This window comes from Plectropomus leopardus, chromosome 6 (genome assembly GCF_008729295.1).
Source record: "Plectropomus leopardus isolate mb chromosome 6, YSFRI_Pleo_2.0, whole genome shotgun sequence".
NCBI classification, from domain to species: Eukaryota; Metazoa; Chordata; class Actinopteri; order Perciformes; family Serranidae; genus Plectropomus; species Plectropomus leopardus.
Genome location: NC_056468.1, coordinates 5,455,681 through 5,477,980, shown reverse-complemented (window position 1 = coordinate 5,477,980; position 22,300 = coordinate 5,455,681). Strand labels below are relative to the sequence as shown.

Genomic DNA, 22,300 nt, shown 5'->3' with positions numbered 1-22,300 from the left:
ATGATAGAACACCTTTAGGTAATTTTCTTCATTTGACCATATCTATGTCATTCTTGTGAACAAAATATCTCAAGAAGGGAATTTTCTCAAATTTGGCATGAACATCCACTTGGACTCAAGGATGAAATGACAAATGCTATGCTAAGCTAAAAATGGTGAGCATGGTAAACATTAAACCATTAAAAGGTGTCCAAAGGTGCTTGTACACCTGCGGTTCGGTTCATTTGGTCAGGACCGAGGGAAAATAAGATACATCATTGTATTTTAGTTGTGGTCTGGTTCGTGTTCATGCTGACTTTTTACAAACAAACCAAAAGAAGTAAACATAAACTTTAACATGTTGACAGATAACTCTTTGAATGGACAGTTTTGGCAAGTGGCACTCGTGCCAACGCACAGGTGTTACCATAGTATCTACTATCACAATATCAGCGGGTTGGTCAGATTGCTTTCACCCCTCAAATGAACTACACCAAGGCAGGATAAGAAGGACAGTCTAGGTCCAGTTTGGTCCACACTAGGGTTCGATTAACAGCTTTCTCAGTGGTCCAAACTAACTACACAAACTGGGTAAATTCACTAGAGTTTGTTTTATCTCAACTAAAAAGGCTAGGTGCAAAGGACCCTAAGCCCAGCCTCTCAGAGACTTTCTTTTGCATGTGATATTGTAAGAGCTAGGGTGTCACAACAAGAAAAAGTGATCGTGACATTACAACCTCAATTTAAAGCAGTGGATTTGCAGAAATTGGAGAGACAGCATTATAGTGTGCACATCAGTCAGAGCGTTTAATTGTCATCAGACAGTAGCAAAATGTCTGGAGATGAATTAACTATGACTTACCATTTCCTGAATATTTTTCCAGCTGACTGGTTTACTGTCACAATATGCCACAGCAACTAGAAATCTCAAATCTGAACGGTAAGAAATCCTTTACATAAGCAATTTATCAGGCTTTCTGCTGGCAGGGTCGATGCATTCAACTTTAAGCAAAAAGAATGTTTATCAGAAATGAGGGATTCATCTTCACTGATGTGTATCTGACGGTATAAAGTCAAGTTTTTAACAATATTGAAGTGCCCAAAGGTCATGAAAACAACTCAGCAGTGAGAAAAACAACACAGTTACTGTCACATTGCCTTTCCACAACAGTAGTCTCACAGGAATGGATGTCAGACTTGGTGGGGTAAGAATACTAAATGGTTATCTTAAGGTAGTCACTATAACCTACACAGTTATACTACACAGGGTTTCAGAAATGAACTCTCAATTTCGTTGTCAGTCGATCTGCAACAGATCCACATGCTTCAGCAGTGAGGGCACGCGGGGCTGATCACTTTCTGCTGCCCGTTAGAATAGTCTGGTCTATAGCATATCTGGATGCATGTGTGTCTGTGCTCATACATGTACTGTTGAATGAATAGACACACACATAGGGGTGGCTGATGGATGGCTATCCTGGGAAGAGGTGACGGTGCAATAATTACACTGTCAGAGTTGACCCATCGATAGCAGCAGAGTCTGAATGCACTGCAGAAATGCGCTCATATAGTATTAACAAGCAGTTGGTCATCTGTTTAGTTTTAAAGTGAAATCTGCAACAAGGTAAAAAAAAATAATTACATAGTGAACTGAAACCACCAAATGAATGTATATGAAGCAGGAGAGTTTTAATACAGAAACTTAGGAACAGGCCTAAGTTATTTGTCAGGTAAAAACAAAGTGAGCAGTGCGTGACCTCACTGAACTGCTATGAGTTATGTATTTCCACATTTCTAAGCAGAAATCCTACTCATTTATGAAGTCGTGCAAGCTCCTGCATTGTCAACAACACAGTCTTGCAAATGCTTCACAATAAAACACCTTGTGTCAACAAATGATGGGATTCTGTTGACAGAGACGTTGTCAGATGACTTTTATTTTGAAACAAAAGCAGGAAAGTTTGAGTAAAACAGATATATTTCTAATTCCCCATCTCTGTGACAGATAAAGACAGTGAAACAATAAAGAAAGGTGGTATACTAATTTCTTGCAATTTTTGGGAAAATTTTGAGTTGCTCATTGTTTTTTTTTCCTATGTTTTTGAAAGAAATCAAACCAATTCATCAGCTTTCAAAGTTTGAATATGCTTGGGAAAATCAATCCACAAATATCAACCCAATCACCAGAATAGGTAATGCCATGTAATAATTTCTGCAAACCATGAATGCATTCAAGCCTGGTTCTAGCCTGCAATGAATTGAATTGAGGGGTAATTAAGGCATCTGAAATTGAAAAATGATGTCAGTCCAGGTTTCGAAGAGTTAACCATTAACCAACAATTAGTATTGGCAATTTGAGTTTTGCCACTTTAAAAAAAATGAAAACAAAATTAACTTAGAACATTTGCCTTGTCATGCTGAACTTTTTAAAATGAGTAACAACTAATGTTGCTAAAGCACTTTGAGGTCAAATCCCTGCAAAGGTGTGAAAAACGTGTAAAAATGGCATAGATCCCCAGATTGATTGGAAGGCAGCGTTTACTCTGCGGTCAATGGAGGGACTCAGAGGCCACTAGAGAAAGCTCCAGCAGACCCCCTCAACCCAGAAGTCCAATGGGTTCCTTTTCCCCTGAGCTAACACTGCCCAGTCACACCAGCCTAGCATCTCCTGGCTTCTCTGCTGCACTCTGCACTCAGCTCCTCCTCAGCTTTGGACCACAAAAAAGCCGCCTGGCTATTTTTGTCTTAGCAAGTCAGGCTTACTGTGATGCTCCAAAAGAGTCAAAAAACAGAGGAGCTACTTTTGGTTTTCTCTACTTCAGGTTTGGAAAGTGAGGAGGCGAGAGCGGAACACAACAGCGAGAGGGGGAGGGGTGGCTGAGAGCAGAGGAATGTGCCATAAAGCCAAATCACACCAGTAAATCTTAAGGTAGAGCAGAGTCAATTAGGTTAGAGTTTCCTGCTTTGAATGCCAGCAGCAAATCTGAGGCTTTAAACAGCAGGGTTGTTGTACTCATGTAGTTGGCTTGTTAGGGGAGTATCGATCACACTTCTCATTAGTACACCTGTCATGGACGGGTAATTTGTTCCCCTACTGAGTCAAAATTGAATTTTCTCATCGCTTTCCCGCCTTTTGTTCATCTCAGAAAAGAACAGGCATGCAGCTTTTGGGCTTTGGTTCCACTTCTGTAGTGCATCACTGTGAGCCTCTTCTTATTGATGTGACATAATCAGACCTACACACACACACACACACACACACACACACACACACACACACACACACACAGTCAGACACACATCCCAACCTCAGCTGACCCCATTAGTCGTGCAAACAGTAACCACAAATGGGAAAAATATCAATAACTGCAGATCTCAGCTGACCATTTACAGTCGACCTCTAGCTTTGTTTAAAACATGAACCAAACGCATCCCGTTTTCCAATTTCCACTCGTTCCTTTAATGCTAAGACAGGCTGTAATGCCTGCGTGTGATTCTGTTTCCAGTCCTGCAGTGATAGAGGACACCAGACACATCAAACATCCTCAGCCCCTCTCTGGAGTTTTGTACAGCGGATAAACCTTTCTTCTGTCCGTGTAAACTGGCGTTAAACAAATGACCTAAATAGACCCCCAGCACCGTTGGGGGTTATGTGGGTGAAATCAGGCCGGTCCGGGTGGAAGCAGGGGGCTCGAGGGTCGCGTGTGGTCAGAGTTCCCTGAGAGAGCTCTGGCCTGCTCAGGGTAAGGGCTGTGTGTGTGTGTGTGTGTGTGTGTGTGTGTGTGTGTGTGTGAGAGACAGTATGACGGGATCTGCATGGAAACCCAGTGGCTCTGACAAGGCAGCGCGGGCATCCGTGACTAAAGCACGGGGCTGTTAAACGGCATGTCACGTCTCCTGATGCTAGCATCCCCGTGGATGTGTGCAGCCAGAAACTGGCCAACAGGGGGAATTAATTCCAGGACATGCACCGTATAAGCCCCATCAATTTACACCTACTGCCCAGAGCCCACGCAAAATCCTGCAGCGTGCCGTCCTCTTGTTCTGATAGAACTGTTTTACATCAAGTAAATGGCGCAAAGAAGACTCCAAGACAATAAGTTTTTTTGATAGTAGTAGAAAATTGGAATTGTCCCTTCCTGCTCCTTTATAGCCAAGATAGTGTTGAAGATAACAAATCACGGGTACTAATTCATATCATATGTCGCCTAAATTTAGGGGATCATAATATATCAGACATGGAATTAATCTGAAGATACTCCGGTTCAAAATGAGACCAAACTTTTCTATGGATCTCAGTTTCCGAGACATGACAAAGGTCCAAGTGACCTACAATAGACTTGATATTTTTTCTCTAGTGAATTTCTGGATGTCAGCAAACACAAGAGAACCTTAAGCAAATAGTCATGCGCACAAGAATGTGAAAAGTGTGATTAATCGCAACTAACTATTGAAATTCAGCGATTAATAGTGATGAAAACAATTCATTGTTTGACAAGTGATTAAAAATGGCAATCATATTTCTTACTTTTGGCAACAAAAAGCTTGGCAACCACTTTTTAAAGTTAGGAATGAACACTGAGGACTGAGCAGAATGTACCCAGATACAACATAAAACAGTGTTCACTTCAGTTTCAGTCCCATTTGTGTAGGAAAATCTGTAGATTTGCTTAATGGTGCATGCATTTTTTAAAGGCTGCATCCCTGTATTCATTTACGATACCTGTTGCGACTCGCAGAGAATTAGCTGTGTGCAGCTGTTTTTAAATGAGCTTTTGTTTTATGGCTGGGTTCCAGACAGGAGTCTGCTGCAGAGTGAGTTCAGCACGCTGCCGGTTTGTTGTGACGATGCTGTCTGAGCTTGTTGATTCTCAGTGTGAGATCGACTCCTGCGGGCGCCAAGACCACCAGCCAGACACAGTGTAAAAACAGGAAAAGGCAACAAATTAGAGAAGGGAGTGAAACTGTTGAGTTGGTTTGCCTTCGATAAAAACATTAAAACCGTATAAGAGATCAACACTTCAGAATTTGGGAGAGAAAGGAGATCATGTCCGTTTGTATGAGCTTCTGGCTTCAAGACCTCTCCTGACACATTTTTTTTTAAATGTTTCTTTTATTCAAGTGGATTTTATGCAGTTTTGATTGCGTTCAAACTAAAACGATTAAAGAAATTCTGGGATATGCAACACCTAAGGAATGCAAAGTTAACTACCTTGGAAATATAAATGATTGTGTTGTGGACTATGCTAGATACTTGTTGAACATATTACTGATTACAAGCAAAAAACCCATGACAAGGAACTTGTACAAGACTGAACGCCCTACTACATGAAATTGGTTAGAGATGAGAAGACATATTTATACTATGTGAAAAAAATGACCTACCAGCTGTGACTGAGTGCAGATGTTTTTTCCAGTGGAAGAAATGGATGATCTATGACACAGTGGGTAAAAAACTTTTGGACAATTGGATGTATGAACTTCAAGAGCCCTGATGCATATTATATATGTAAATTGTTTGTATATTTGTTTATATACAGTATATATATATATATTGTATTTTGTTTTTCTTTCTACCTCTCTGAGCAAGGAAAGAAAGTCACAAGGTAATATAAATGGAACTTATGGCTGTATATACAAACTAAAACAAAGTATACATCAAAGTCAACCCCCCCCCCCCCCCACAAAAAAAAAAAAAAAAAAACAGGAGAAGGCTCAATGAGAGAATATTCCTCAAAACTGTAGACTGAACTTGAATAGGGGGGAGAAATCACAGGTTGCCCTCATCAAAATGTGCCCATCTGACATTTGTGTTTCAGCAGTGCAGCCTCCACAAAGCTCTCATCATTAATGCATGCGGAGTGTAAAGCACAGTGTCTGGAGTGCAAAGGCCTCTGTAAGAAGCAGGGGATTTCAAGGACACAGATCAAAGCAAAGAAAACAACAAATTTTGGGCCGAAAATGAAGTGCAGTATTTAACATTAAGCGGCACAGCATTAATAGTTAAAGGTGTAAATGAGCTTAGTTGCCGTGGTGAACAGCAGCGTGATCCACTCACTTGTTTTGGTGCTTTGAGCCCTGCAGATGTGCGTGGTACTGTGCCACCGAGTTCAGTGTGACGCTGCAGACTTCACAGGTGTAGCTCCGTTTCAGACCTGGAATCAAACAGAAACACATTTCAAATGGAAAAAAGCCACACAGTCTGCTTCTCACCCACAGTACAGTGAGAAATGTAAGAAAAAAATAACATTTTCACGATAATAATATGTTTTCACTCTTCTGCACACAGACGGACCGCTTGCAAACACATTTCCTCACTGCAGATACATTGAAAGTCTTACTGTTGGTGCGCATTCGTTTGTGTTTTTGAGATTGCCACAGCTGATAGATGATGTTTGTGATGGAGTGGAAAAAATCAATTAGGCTCTGGCAGACAATGAAATCTCATGCATTTTAAATCACATTTTTACATCTGAATCTGGAAGATGGTACTCGAGACACTTAGGTTTAGATTTTTGTCCAGATAAAAAGATGTTGTTATGAAAACTTTGGGATCTACCTGAACAAACTTTCAACTGAGTGCCAGTAGTGCCAGATTGGATTCGAAACAGAGTTGAAGAGGGGTGTCTTCCATGGATTTTTAACATAATGTGAAAATCAATGTCCTGTTTTCCAATATTTATTCTCAATTTCAATGCAATATGAAAATTAAATATTTGTTTTTACTTAAGTGTACAGGCAGCCTTGAAATTTTAAGTTGACTTAAGGTGAGGTTATGTTTTTCATAATTCAAGTTGTCTTCTTAAATACAGTCAACTTTAAAATTAAGGCAGCCCACACAATAACTTTTTAAAGTTAAAACATTTATTTTTTTAAGTGACATATCTACAATCTACAGTCTTGTACACAGCACTGAGACCTTGAGGTACCTGATTTGTCTGGGATCAACAACTTTTAATAAGTTGTAAATAATGTTTAAAATGCACGTCAACAACGTCCTCAGTGTGAGTGATAACGGTTGATAAGAGTCTGCGCCCTGTTGCTGCAAATTATGAGCACCGTGTGTAATTGCTGTCATGTCATACTAATCTCATTGTGGGATGAAAAATGGCCGTGTTGATTGCCTCGCTCTTACAATTGAGTTAACTCTATAAATATGCCTGGGAGCAAAAGGCCAAGAGAATATAAATGTCACCCCGCACTCATTGAATCACATTTCCATATCCGCTTCAATCATATTTCCCCCATGAATGATCATTTACTCTGAAGCGTCACACCGACGAATGAGCATGCTCAAACTTTTATTTTCTTCTTTCAGGGCGGTGGCAGGTGAAATGTTGCCGTTTGCTAACAACTTACTTCTCAGATATTGTCGTCAGCTGTTTTCTTCGAACATTTTTGACGGAGGCCAATTTCTCCCCCTGCGGAGAGAGCGGCAAATCTCTCCCTTTCACTTTCCCCCTGATAAGCTGCACAATAACCACTCTGTCAGTCTGCTGCCACCTGGACTGAGATTTCAATTCTGCACGCTCGTCCCCAGACGCAGTCATGAGCTGACATTAAAGTTCTGCAGCAGGCGGCGAGGGTCGGCGCTGCAGTGGCCCTTTGACAGCTTGCTTCTCAAATAATTTTTGAAAGGGTGAAAGATTATGCAGCCGCCGCGGTATCCATCACTGCCAGCCACCTGCGGCTCTTCCCACACGGCGCCGCCCTGAATGAGCGATGAAGCACGGGGGAGCCTTCGGGCCTCTGTAGTGCTTCCCCTCCATCACCTGTGCTTCCTACTTTCTGAGGCTTTGCCGGCGAGTCACTGGAGACTCGTTTGTTTTGGTTAACTTGTCCCTGTGCAGAGAAACGATCTGCAGCTCAGGATGCAGGAGAAGAAAAATGTTCTCTGCAGTCTCATTTATTTGGGTCAAGTTGGAATTGTGTAAAAGCACAGTAACAGGTTGTGGAGATGAAGTATGCAGAGAAAAATGCTGTCTGATCTCTTATATCTTCATCCAATCTAACAGTCAAAAACATAAGAAAGTAGGAAGAAAGTAAAAGTAGAGAACAAAGTAGCCTATAGTATTCAATGGGTAAGCTACCAGTGGTGGAAGAAGCATTCAGATCGGTTGCTTAAATAAAAAAAACTAACACCACACTATTAAAATACAATTAAAAGTCCTACATTGAAAATTTTACTTAAGTAAAAGTAATAAAGTATATACTGCAATAAATATTTAAAGTATTAAAAGTAAAACTACCAAATGCAGAAAAAAATGATACAAACCAATGAACAATGACTAATAATTGAAAAAAAAGAAAAACAGAATTAAAAAAACACCCAACAAACTCAAAGTTATAATAAAATAACAAAAACATTGTTTGAATAAAAGGGACAGACAAAAAGGTTTTAAAATAGAGAAAGACTAAAAGCATTCAAATAAATATAGTAAAGTAAAAGGCACAACTTCACTCTAAAATGTAGTGTGGTAAAAGTATTTAGTGACCTGAAAAGAAAATACTCAAGTTTGTACTTAAGTACTGCACTTGAGTAAATGTATTTAGTTACATTCCAAGACAGTAAACTACAGAAACAAAAAAGATTCAAAAGAACTTAAAGTAAAAGTGAACTGAATCTTCTCATCTCAGCGTCTCATTATAGCTGACTTTTCCAAGTGCAAACCTGCAGGCTGCATTCACAAAACATCCTGAGGCTGAAACTTCCTAAACTCCCTGAGTGAGGAGGGACGTGTCCATCTAACTTTAGGACTCCTAGCTATTGAGTCTCAGGGCAATCCAAGTGCTAAAACAAGTTCAGAGTAACTTCAGTATTTTTCAGCCTAGATCCTATTTTCTCATGTTCTTTGGTGTCCAAGTAACTAATAACAACGACCTCTTTTGAAATTAGCTCGGCACTGAGCGAGTGCGCTACAGCCAGCAGCCGCAAACAGGTTACAATGCCACCATTCGAGGCACAAATGCCTCGAATGGTGACATCACTAATATACATTTACTAGAAGGACTTGTTTTTGCCACTGATAGGCTCAGATTGTTATTCTAAGAATCTGACTAAATAATGGGAAGGATCCCTACAGATATAGACCTTTTGTCAAAAAGTAAAATCCATTTTGTTTGACTAAAACCTGAAATTGCTATGGCCAAACCCTCCAGAATCCATTTAAATAAAGAGTAATTTTATGATTGTGAAAAAAAGTTGATGGACACAAAATAAAATCACAAAAGCGGTCTTGGTTCATCTTTTCACTGTTCCAACAATAATCAACTCTAGTTTGATTTAAACCCTTAATTCATCCAGTTAGATGTGAGAATATGTTGCTCATGCTGAAATGGTGGTGTGTTTGACGATAGTCATTTCGGGGCTGTGTCTATTTAAATAAAAAGATTTATCTTTGTCGGGATCCTTTCTGTAAGTTGTCAGAGACTTAGAATAACAGTCAGTATGCTGACATGCATAAGTCGAGCTACGGTTACAGCTCGATTAGGACATGTAATTGGACTATTAGCCCAGTATACAAGCACAGGGAGAGAATCAATATTATTATTATTATTATTGATGGAGGTATGTCTCCTCCATATGCCACCTTTCAGGTAGTTGCTATTGGACCTTACAGTGGACCTATTACATCACATACCAAACAAGTTAGCAAGACTCTTCTAGTCTGTCCAAAAATGTGTGGTTCTTGCTTTAGCATTCATTATGTTGATATCCTCTTCTTATTCTGTTTTCTTTCCATCTTCTTTTTTTTTGGTTGTTTTTCGCGTTTTCTTCTGCAAATTTACGCTGTTCAACTTTTCAAAATTTTAATTTTAATGGACACATACTGACAAATGTTCTGAATCGTTACATAGCTGTCTGTTTTGAGGCTGCCAGCTCTATCTTGATACTGGACCAATTTAAAAAGTTGTTGCTCCTTTAAGTCACTCAGACACAAAGACATGGAAAAATATGATCCAGGTTGAAAAATACCAAACTCAACCTGTAAGTTTGATAGTTACTGAGGCTTTCTCACAACCACTAAGCAGCTGTATGTGTTGAGCCTCATAACATCAGTTTTGCAAAAAGATACAGATAACTGATAAAATTTTAGAAAACATGTTTTGATTGAGGGCAAGTTAATGAGGACACTATGAAGACTTGGACATAAGAAAAAAAACAACAACACTGATATGCAGCACTGAGGAAGTTGACATATCTCAGCCTGTCAAAATTATTCATCTCATTTAAATGAATATGTTAATTGCACTCTTCTGTACTGATGAATAATTGATTTCAGACTCACTAACAAAGGCCAGTAACCTGGTAAGCAATCACTGTAGAGGCTTCAAGTTCCAAAGTAGTAAGTTCCTCTCAGTGGTTTTCTCAGTTTCCTAAGACAAAACTCTTAACTAGGAACTTTAAGTACCATTTGGGAGGACTCCTGGTGGAGAGATAAGATTCTTTGTTAATACGGCCCAGCAAAGATTCACAGTTTACTGTAAATCAACACTAAGAGTATTGATGTGAGCAAGTTAACAATTTTAACTCTGACTTGACAGATACAAGGGTCAAAGATTTGGCTATATCAATACACAACGACAAACGACCTGAATTCTGCAAAACCTCACTATAAATGTTTAAAAGGGGATGTGTGCACTGACAATAAAGTCAGAGGAGCAGTCAGCACAAGGCAAGTAATGCTAGCATTAGCAGCTAAAGCTATTTCTATTTGACCCTAACTGAGCACATGTGCTGTTTTATTTGAAAGGGCATGTGTTTGTAGGACATTACTAAAAATACCAAATTAAGAGTAATAAGTAGTAAGATGTAAACAATAAGGGCAAAGGTTTCATAAAAATAAAATAAATGGGTTGGGGGGGTTAAAAAAATAAAAATAAATAAATAACTTTCTCTTCCCAAATTGGCTTGGGGAAAGATATCAAGTATTTTCAAATCAAAAGGTCTAAGCCCAAAAGAAGTCACTGTTATTGAACTCCAAGTTGAGTTGAAAGTAGTTTTTGATTTTGTCAAGGAAAGTCTGGACGCAGAAGGTCACTGACAATGCGGCATAATGTGACGGGTCGGTATGAGAACATGTTGGTCTAAGTTGTGTGACTAGTCCACACCTCTGAATTATGGTGTAGATGTCTATAATTTTGACAAAATACAAGTCTATTGCTACTTTCATGTTTTATTAAAAGTGGCAGACTGTAAAGGTAATGTGTACCTGTGGACTGGCTAAAAAGTTATCCAGTGTATCCTTGCCTGTGTTTACATTACTAAATCACTGTTTGAAACCAAAACTGAGTTAAGAGATACATTTTAGTCCTTTATTTAAAAAAAAGTAAATATTGTATGGAATCAACTCTGAGTTGCAGTAAGTTACACAATTATTTGAATCGTTTTTGCATTGGATTGTTGGCTGTGTATACATATTGCACCATCTGAGAGGGTGAGATACACACCCCAAAATGGAACAAAAAGTCCCCGTCGCTTCTGAATGCAAACCATTCACTGCACACAGGCACTGATGGAATAAACCACAATCCAATTTCATCGAAAGCTCTTGGAACATGGAAACTGCGAGCTAGTCTATAGCTGGCACACTGGCCTCCATATTGACCCATTCACCAATAAGCCACAGATTGGGGTGCTAAGTTGAGTTATTTGGTTTGCTCCGTAGTAAATCTCTGGTTGTCTCGCAGCTAATTGAGACCTATTGCATGAGCCGTAGGGAGGGAACATGGTGGCAGTATGACTGATCAGCGCTGTAGTTCTCTGTGTGGACTGTTTATGAGCAGGGAAAAAGGTGGTGCAGGTCCAGGGTCCATGCTAAATTAACCAAGCAGCCATCTGCCACACTCAGATGCTGCAGGTTTAGCTCATCCCCTCTCTGATTGCAGCCAGGCGCCCAGGCTGAAAAAGCATATGCTGAATCTGAATCTGTATGAAACAAACTGTTTGGTAAGTTTGCATCTGCGGGATACATTGTAATGGATTGCTTCGTGAAAAGAACTTTCGGAATGAAATCATCAGTCAAACGTGTTTTTAGTCCCTCCAAGCAATGAAACAAGCATGCTCACCAAATCACAGATAAGATTGGTCTCTGAAAATTGGACGCAGTTAGGAAATGGGCAGTAGAGATGTAATATCCTGATGAGTAGAGGCATTAGCTGGGAACAAATGGCTGGCCTTCTGCTGCTCCAATCAGGAGTTTAAAACTGCACCAGTTAGTGTACGAGGGGACGGATTCTGCCCTTTGTTTCCTCTTGAAGAGGACCTTGATCAGCCTGCTATTACGGCATTAATAGATCTATTTTCGGATCAGGGGAGTGGCGAGTATAACACACAGCCAAGAGCAACAGCTTGAGAACAGCAATTGCAAGGCTCTTTAGAGGGAAGAGCTGGAGAGCAGAGGAAGTGAGAAAGAGGGAGACAACGTGCTAAATCACATCTGCCAGAAACGCATCTCAGATTAACGGCTGTGATGGAGTCTGGAAAAAAAAAACAATTTGTCTGTCGGGGTGTTTGACAGACCAGACTATGATCTAAATCTAGTGTTTTGGAGTGAGTACTGACAAAAAAGCACTGTGTCTTCAGGCCGCTACATGAAGATCTATGTAAACGTGACTGACAAAAGAGTTGCTGGAAATGACTGAAAACACTGAAAAAGACTGTTTTAATCCATGTTCAATACGTTTTAGTGATACAGAACCAAATCTAGAGGCACAAGTATGTTTAACTATACTTCTTTTTTGTCATTTTTTATCAGAGAATATGTCTTTAGCTGTGCCTGGTTGCAACCAGTGAAATACATCAGAATGCGTACAACTACAAGCTTATGTTTTGTTTATTACAGTTCAAAGCAAACGCAGAGTTTGATGGAATGTTTCATTTAGCCTGTTAATTGGCTAAAGCTTGAGTAAACATTATTCTCTTGTTTTATGAAGCTCTTGTGAAGTCGTAAATAAAGGACTTTTTACTTGGAATGTTTCAATGTTTTTAAAGGTTCTGTTTGTAACTCTGAAGAAGGATAGTTTATTATTGAGTGGTATTCCAGGGTCATCAAATACCAAGGCTTTAAGCTGGTAGTCACACCGAACCACCAACCAAAAAACATGGGTTTTAAACAACCTGGGAATGAGACTGCATCAGTATTGGATGGTCTGAGAATGCAACTCAACAATCAACTGTCTTCCTCCAGAGTAACAGCACTTTAAAAAAATATTTTCGAAGGCTTATTAGTGGATTAGCTCTGATTGTAAAATTTAATTGGTTTCCAAAAACCCTGGCTTTGCCTTAAAGTGCTCAGAATAGCATTTTGTTTAAATAAAACAGAATCCTGCAAACTCACTACTCTTTATTGTCCCTACTTTATTTAAATAAGGCAATCAGTGTCCTTAATTCAACCAACTAAAGACAACTGTTCAGTTAAGTCACAGTAACTTGGTTTACTTAAGTTGATAACACTTAAAAAAAGAGTTAGTTGGACATAACTTCACAAAATTAAGTAAATACAAGTAAATTCTAAGTATATCAAACAAGTACATATAAACTCACTTAAAAATAACTGAAGTGTAACATTTATTTTTACTTAACTTCTTTAAAGACAGTCAGCTTTCTAGATTATTTTAGCCAATTCCACTGTAATTTGGCAATTAAATGGCCATTATCATTGATTATAAGTATTATAAGTATGAGTTAGAGGGGGCCTGCCACACCTACTGCTAGTTTAAGAGGCCATTACCGGGCCATAATATAGGTGTTTACGTTTATTGTTAGGGAGCAACATCTCTTAGTTGTAATGTTATGACGGAACCAAAGGTGGAAGTCAGGTGGAGTATAAAGAGCGGCAAAAAGGATGGTGGACAAGTCCAAACAAACACAGGACTTTCAGCCAGGAGAGCGGGTTCATGTCCTATGTGAAACCAAAAATGACTTATTTAACCCACAGACGGTTGTTTTAAATGAAGTAATAAGATGTTTTTCTGAACCTAACTCACACAGTTTTGCAGCAAGACCCAACAAAAGTGCAAGTGAAACCTAACAAAACTACAACTGTTTGACAGTGTATATTATGCAAACAGATATCTATTAGCATGATAACAGCCTTTGAACCTGTGAGTAGGCGTCCAGTGGACACCCAAAATGGCATTTATGGGCATTAAGCTATAAAATACCAACATAATAAAAATCACAAAACAGCCCACAAATTGTTTATAAACTAGTTTCCTTGATTAAACCCTGCTTTACCTCACACCATCAGACTCATAATATTATTGGTTTAAACACTGACAGTCATCCCTAATGAAGTCTATGACTGGCTGGGTAGGGTTAGGTAGTCAACGTTGAAGCAGTGCTCAGCTTCACTGAGCAGCTGACTGCCTAATATTTGCCATATATACTACCATGAAGGCTTGTTCTAATGCAGAGATACTTGCATGAGGACAGCTGATATAATATGAAAACTATAACCGTGCAGAACTGTAAAATAGCAACATTTTAGTAAATATCAGCATCAACTCACAAATATTCTTGTGAGAAAATACCCTGAAGCTTGTGCACAAAAGGTATGAGAATGAGTCTCTTTTTGCACCACATGTGCAAAGGTAATAAAATAGTCTGCTTAATGGAAACCTACTGCAATAACTTACACCACTAACCTTGCAGTATTAGCAGTAAAACATTCTGTCAGTCATCCTTACTTCACTGTCACTGGGGAGAACTTAAACAACCGAGATTTTATAGATTTTTCTCAAGGATAACACATTTAGGCGGATAAAAGCTTTGGAGCGTTTTGTTCATTGGACTCTAATGATGAAAAATGTTTGGAATTTATACCAATTCAATTTCAATTTCTCCTCATGGATGGAAAAAAAAGGAAGGAGTTTTGCTCTTTATGGACTCTTGTTGCAAAACAAGCAACTATTGTAGCACAGATATTAGGCTCTTACGAGACTTTGTGCTATCAAGTGATATATAGTTCCAAGGTTGTGCCCCAGCCGCGCCACATTAAGAAAATCACTTTGTGTTGGTGTTCTAGTGAGCAGTAGTTAATAAAATGAGCTAAATGATATATCATAGCTGAAATTCAACATTTACTATGAATATTTCACAACATAGCTGCTCATTTTCACACAACTCCCACATTCCTTCTCTCCTGCTGTACCAAGAAAGAACAATACGTCAGTGCCCAGAATACACAGTGGCACTTCTTTAGATTTATCATGCTGTCTTAGCATAGAATTAATCATGCTAAGCTCCATAAACTTCTCTTTTACTCTCCTTGTGATAATATTCCACATTTGGATGATGACTTGGGCTGAAATCTCAGTTATTTCTTAGCTATTCTTGCTACTGTGTTCTGTGTTTGTGCTGTTTTTTGAGCAATCTGATTTGATGCCAGTTGCTTTGAGCTGATGTGACAATTTAACTACCCACTATTCACTTTGTTTATGAAAATCGAGGCAGGTGTTTGCAAAGCTAGGTGGTGCAAACCCTGAGAGAAGGATATTGAGGGTGTTTTAAATGTTTCCAAGCAGACTTCACAGCAGCTCAATATCACAGCCAGTGTAGTTCTTGCCAAGAGAAAGCATAAACATTGCAAAAATATCAGACTTAACTGGTATATGCAGGTACAAAGATGGTGCTTTAGATGGCTCCAAAAGCTTTGGTTCGTCCCCTTGGTATTAGGACCCTGTTGCAGTACACAGGAAACCAGAAACAGTTGGTAATGGTGTTAAGTGTTACAGCAAAAGGGGCCACTTGAGGTAGTTTCGGCATCTGATCAGGATGCAACCCTCAAGCTTTCCTATAGAGGTGTTCTGGGCTCGTGCATCTGGTAGAGGGCCCTGGGGTAGACCCAGAGCAGGCTGGAGGGATTCTATATCTTGTCTGGCCTGGGAACACCATGGGGTCCCACAGGAGGAGCTGGAAAGTGATGCTGGGGAGAGCGATGCGTCGAGTGCTTTGCCAGCTGCCCCCATAACCCAGCCCCAGATAAGGGGATGAAAATGGATGGGATGGATGGACGGATGGATGTGCAGGGCAAGTAAACAGCATACAGTACAGTTCAACACTCCAATAACTCTCCATAATGTCCTTGGTAGCCTGGCTGGTTTGGCAGGCAGAACCAGGCCAAGAGGCAGGCGAGTGAGCAGTGGTGTTAGCCCAACAACAGACAGCATGGTAATGCCAAGCAGCCAAAGAAAAACAGGGATCAAGAGCACGGGAGCAGGACTTGAGGTTAGGGACAGAAGGCTGGTGCGTTGACAGGGAGGCATGCAGTGTTGGTGATGAGAAATCAGTCCAGAACAAAGTGTTGGGGGAGCCCTGCATGAGTGGTGAAGAATAATCTGGCAGAGAGACTGTGACGCTAAGGTCTATGCTGGCTGTGTGTAATGAGGAACAGGTGAACTGAGTTGCCTTTATGAAGAGGGCTGGGCTAGCGTTGAGGAGTGAGAAAATCAGAGTGAATGGAAAATTACTGACTGAGAGCTGGGAGAAAAAAAGCAGTTGACCAAGACTGCAGAACTGACAGTCCAGCCCGTTCTTGTTCCAAAGTCTTCAAATACCACCTCTTTTCCAGTGATTTCAGCAATCCTGACGCCAAAAGCCACCACAGCTGAGAACACGGCCGGACGGAACCCTTTGCGGTGTAATGATATGGCGGCGGATGGCTGGACGGCACCTCCTGCATGATACGTTATAAGACCAGAGGAGCAGTGCTGGTGGAGAATGCAGCTGGACAAAAACCTGTCGCGTTCACATGATACGCCGCTAGACAGCAGTCAGGTTGAATTGCTGGTACAGCTCAATATCAAGAGCACTAGGGCCCCTATAGGGCGGGCTGCAGGGGCAGTGGACGATCTAACAAACCCCGGACTTTCATGCATATATACCCATGGAAGTCCATTGACAAAGCATTATTATGTGATGACTATGGATTAAAACTTGATGGACAATCTCATCATTTTGTTGAAAAGAAACACATCAACAAACAATTGTCCTCAACATGAATATACCCTGCCTCTCACGTGAAGAGCTTTCTCTCTGCACTTTAGATGCAGTTTGTAAGTGTGTGTTGCTGAGCCTGAAACCATCTTCAGGTCCTGTTCAGACAGGAGAAGCACCAGATGCAGATCAGACATGAAGCACGATGGAGGGCTCTTCTGACAGCCATGGTAATGGATGGGAGTGAAAACGCCAGCTGTGGCACAGCGTGGAGTTTAAGTGAGTTTATGTTTTCCTTCATGTATTTTGATTTATATTCACATATTGTCAGCTACTATAGGCTATTAGAAAAAAATGTAATTCATCCAAAGGGAATGAAAGAGCAAGTAATCGTTTTAAACTCAATCACAATTTAAGAGTGTGCAGTTTTCAAATCTCAAGAGTCGATCCCCTGCTATTGGAAGTAAAAGTCAAATGTATTTTTGCCATAAACACAGCTGGAGCATTTTGATCGCTTAGATCAGCATCAAACTCTCCTGGTGGAATCATCAGCCCACCAGATAAACAACTGCGTAAGAAAATGTATAGTTCTTTGATTAAAAAGTCAAAGTGTGTGTACATGTGTGTGTTAGTAAAAAATTCTGGGGAGAAGCTAATGTTTATGTTTTAGGGTGGGAGTAGTTTAAGTAAGTAAACTGATTGATTTAGTTGCTGCTGCCTGAAGCAGATGTTACTCTTAAACTCATGTTATACCTAAAATGAAGCCGTGGTGGTTCCCATGTTTCAGGAATATTCACATCAGGTCAGTTTCTGTATCTGACCTGCTGCCTGTGCCAAACAACATATGCAGCATAGAAATTACAAAAAGAAACTGAAAGATACAGAACCTGAAAAAGTACCATAAGGAATATGGTACCTCGAGCAGAAGAGGTGATGTTTTTTATGTGAGAAGAGGGAGAGGAGGATGATGTTGACAGAAACTGTGCATTTCATCTGTTGAATCAATTTGTGTATATGTGTGCTCTATTTCTAGGAATATAATATATTTTTATATTCTTATTCTTTAAACATTATCACTCACTTAAAAAATAGCATTGCTGTCCATAATGAAATTGCTTATAAATTAGACTTAAACTGTCATCATAGCCTTAAATTACTTTTGGGAAACAAGACCCATACCTGCTATCAGTTTGTCATTATAACACCACCTTTGAAGGGTATTATTGATTGAATATTTTCACATTTTCTACAGAAAACTGCACAAGTTTACTTAAAGGTGAGTTTTCTCTGACTGAATGCTTTTAAAAAAACTCTCTGATATATCAACATCAAGTCTCTGCAGTTATTCATCTCATTCTGTTTAGAACTAGATATTCCGCCACACAGTTGTTTGCCTCTACGTGCCAGTCAAGCTGCACTTACAGGTTACATGCATGTCTGTGGAAACATGGGTGCTTCACACACATCTTTCCCCCCACAGTGCAGGATATCTATAAAATTAGCACAGTTTCAAGGTTTCAAGGTGCCCTTTGACCTTCAACCAACAGATTCTAATCAGTTCTTCAATTCTTGAGTTCAAGTGGATGTTTGTGCCAAATTTGTGGAAACTCGCTCAAAGCCATCTTCAGATATTGTGTTCACAAAAATGAGGTGTAAGCAAGGTCACAATGACCTTGACCTTTGACCTATGACCACCAAATCTAATCAGTACATCTTGAGTCCAAGTGAAGGTTTGCCCCACATTTGAAACCTTCGAGGTTTTCTTGAGAGTTCACAAAAATGAGACATACAAGACATGAGAGACATACAAGGTGACATTGACCTTGACCTATGACCACCAAAATCTATTAGCTCATTGTTGAGCAAATTGAAGAAACTCCCTCAAGGAGCTCTTGAGATATTGCATAAACAAGAATGTGTCTGACATACGGACAGACAGATGGACAACTTAAAACATAGCTCAGAAGACGTTTTCCTTTCACTTGCTTTTCTATTTGACCTGGCCTTCATCATTCATCACAAATCAAATTGTATCATGTTGAAAAAACACAGACCTACTGGAGTAAAATACATAACTGACACACCATTTCATTTACTCTTACATTCTGCAGGCAGCAGAACGAGGAAACACATCAGTGATTTGGTAGTCTTTTTATAGCCATCACCATCTTCTGTCAAGTATCACATACATTTAAAGACCTCTCATGTCAGCTGGCATTATATGGAAAAGGGAGTCACAGACGAATGAGGCAGTAAAAGTAAAGACAAGCTGACCATTCCCTCACATCAACAACAGGCGGCATGTCTGTGTGCCCGAATGTGCTTTCTTCTTACACTGTATACTGTAAAAAAGGACTATTTGTTTTAACTTAGAAAAGTTAGTATCAGGGCTGCCTTAACTGTTTAAGTTGACTGAATTTGAGAATATAAGTGAATCGCTACAAAATTACCTTAATTACTTCAAACTCAGTTTAACTAATTTTTCTAAGGCAGCCAGGACACTAACTTTTTTTTAAGTTAAAACAAATATTTCCTTTTATTTTTTACAGTGTATAGACTGTACAGAATCACACTCTGTCAGAGGAATAGAGTCAGCATAGCTTTAACACAGACACCACTAGGGCTGGGCAATATGGGCTGAAAATTATACTGCAATATTTTTAGGGTTTATCACAATACTCAATATATTTCTCGATATTTTTAAATCTCCTCAAAAGCAAATTATTAATGCTAGAAGACAGAATCGTACATTTCAATTTTTAAATTTTTTTTTTTACCAAATTGCCTCTTTGATGTGACAATATTGTATAAACGACAAATTGCACTTTGAAAAACTATCAACCCAATTCCATTTTCGGTCAATAATCATTATTTATGTAGCCCTAATGACTAAGTGGGTATAGGCAAGTATAAAACAAGTAGAACTGTCTGATGTTGGGAAAAAGTTAAGAAAAGTACATCAAGTGACTGTAATATAAACTTAAAAATCAGGATAAAACACAATTTATTCCATATCTGGACAAAAAAAAAAAAAAAACATTACGTGAGAGGATATTTTGATACGATCTAATATCTTTATATTGCCCTACCCTTTTCATCTTGAAAAGGCCAAGTTAATCTGCCAAATCCCATTAATATCACTCTATTCACTCAGCAGTGGTCCTTGTCATCATTAGTTCTCATGATGCTGCAACAAAGTCAAAAAGTCCCAATCACAATTTTCCTTCAGATCAAAATATGCTGTAACACAACTCAGAAATGGAATGGCTAATCCCAGTGGGAATATATACTAACCACTTAATTTTGTTTTTAATACGCTCTTGTCAGCTTTACATAATTAAATATATAATATTATAATCTCTGGCAAGAAAAAAGAAGACAGTTAGATGTATCTAATGTCTGCCGTTGTTGAAAATCACGTTGAAGTACACAGCCTGAGTAAGAATGTTGAATAAAACAAGGGAAACGACAGCCTGTATATTTTATGATTCGGTGTTCACTGCTAGAGACTAAACAGAAAATGACAGAGCTAATTTAACTTGAGTGTGTATAATGTCACACTTATGCAAAGTTAATGCCCAACTAAGGACCAAAAATAATGTTTCTGACATCCACCAAACCCCAGCCCTTTATATAAAAAGCAGTTGGCCCATTCATTAAACTGGCAGCTAACAGTCAACTGAAACGAGCCGTCTGCTGTCCGGCTTTAAAGCGTCTGCTTGTCTGTCACTGTCAGGTATCAGAGCAAAACCTGGGAGGGTTTTCACTCTGCAGAACAGATGCACAGGCTGCAGGTCCTGTTTCATTTAGCTGCAGCCTAGAGACAGAATGTAGGAAGATAAAAGAGCCCACGTCTGATGTTTCAGCCTCTTATAGGACTTCCATTATATCCCTGTGCAATAAAGAGAATTAAGTAGCAATCATTGCTTTGTAGTCCTCTACTTTAAGATAACTGCAGTCACCAGGTGCCCTCATTACCCAGGCCCGAGTCAGAATTAGACTCATTATTTTACCTTTATACCTTAAAGGAGATAAATGTTTGATACTTAAAAGACAGATTTGGTATTCATTATGAACTCAAACTATGATTTATTCATCTGTATAGGCACATACTTAAATGAGGGTTTTATGAGTTAATTTAGATTGAATATGTTGACTTTACATATTTTTTTTATTTTCTGTGTTGACAAATTTTGCAGATATGAAGAAATCTAGGGCTGACTCATAACTATACCCATTGACTCAGATTTGACAGTTAAATACAAATATTGGACAAATTGTTGATGGGTTGTAAATATGCAACAACATTTTTTGCCAACACAAGATATCAAACAAAAGCCAGAACAGTTTCGCATTAAGTTGCTGTGAGCTTTAAATTCACCACTTCTAAGCAGAAGGTCTCTCCTCCTCTGTGCCGCTGCAGCATATCTGCGGCTCCCAGATACCAAAGAGTAGCAATTAAGTCAAGAGCACTCACTCTGCAGAGAAAGAAACAAAAAAAAAAAACCCAACTGCTCAACTTGAAGCAATCTCAGTCAACTGAGGGTCTCCATCTGATACAAATCTCCAACTCTCATGGGGCAGATTTGTTTGATCTTTGTCTCCTTAAAATGCTGTCAATCACAGCTCTATCAGACCCCTACCACCCCCTGCCTTAATGAAGCAATATAATATCTGTCCAACCCGGACTAGAGCCCATACAGCAGTTGTTTTTAAACAGCTGTTCAGGATTAAAAAACAGATGTTCCACAGTAAAAAATATATTTTACTAAAGTTAAACTTACAAGCTAAAGTCAACCCAAGCCTTTTCAGTGCAGTAACAAACATTTGGGACACAATTTTAGACATGTGCCTTCTCCAAAAAATGTCCAAAAACTGTCATATGCCTTATATATCTTACATAGGGATTGTACAACATTCTCCTCATTAAAACTACATTGGGTAACTTTTATAAAAATAGCTTTTGTCATATTTGCCTAATGTGACCCTGTACTCTAAAAGAAGAACAGGCAGTGCTGATCAAATACGGATCAATATTCTGTTTCAAATTTTAGTGCCCTTTAGTACCCTTTAGCAGTAACATGATAATTTTTTTTTTTTGGGCTTGCCAGTCTCCAACATGATGGCTGGGTCACAAACCCCCCTTACTGAGAGACAGTAGTTGTGACGGGTTTAGAGCAACAAGGCTTACAAGCTACATTAAGTATGACATTACATATAAGGTTTGCATTAAAAAAATCCTGACAAGTAAAATTGCTAAAAATTTGTTAATTGTTCATCATTTCCCTACTTGCAGCTGTCAACTAATAATTATGCATCACCAGACTTCATGTGTTTACATTCTGTAGACTGTATGACAGACATGCTCGGTCATTTGGATGA

General features: G+C 39.2%; 1 protein-coding gene across 1 annotated transcript in view; it reads right to left on the bottom strand.

Moving 5' to 3' along the window:
* The window catches only part of zmat4a (zinc finger, matrin-type 4a), a 131,602-nt gene that overhangs the window by 17,093 nt on the left and 92,209 nt on the right, over nt 1-22,300 (bottom strand). Inside the window, exon 5 of the mRNA XM_042488865.1 lies at nt 6,038-6,134. Coding sequence (XP_042344799.1) covers nt 6,038-6,134 — 97 coding nt within the window. The remainder of the gene's footprint in view (nt 1-6,037; nt 6,135-22,300) is intronic.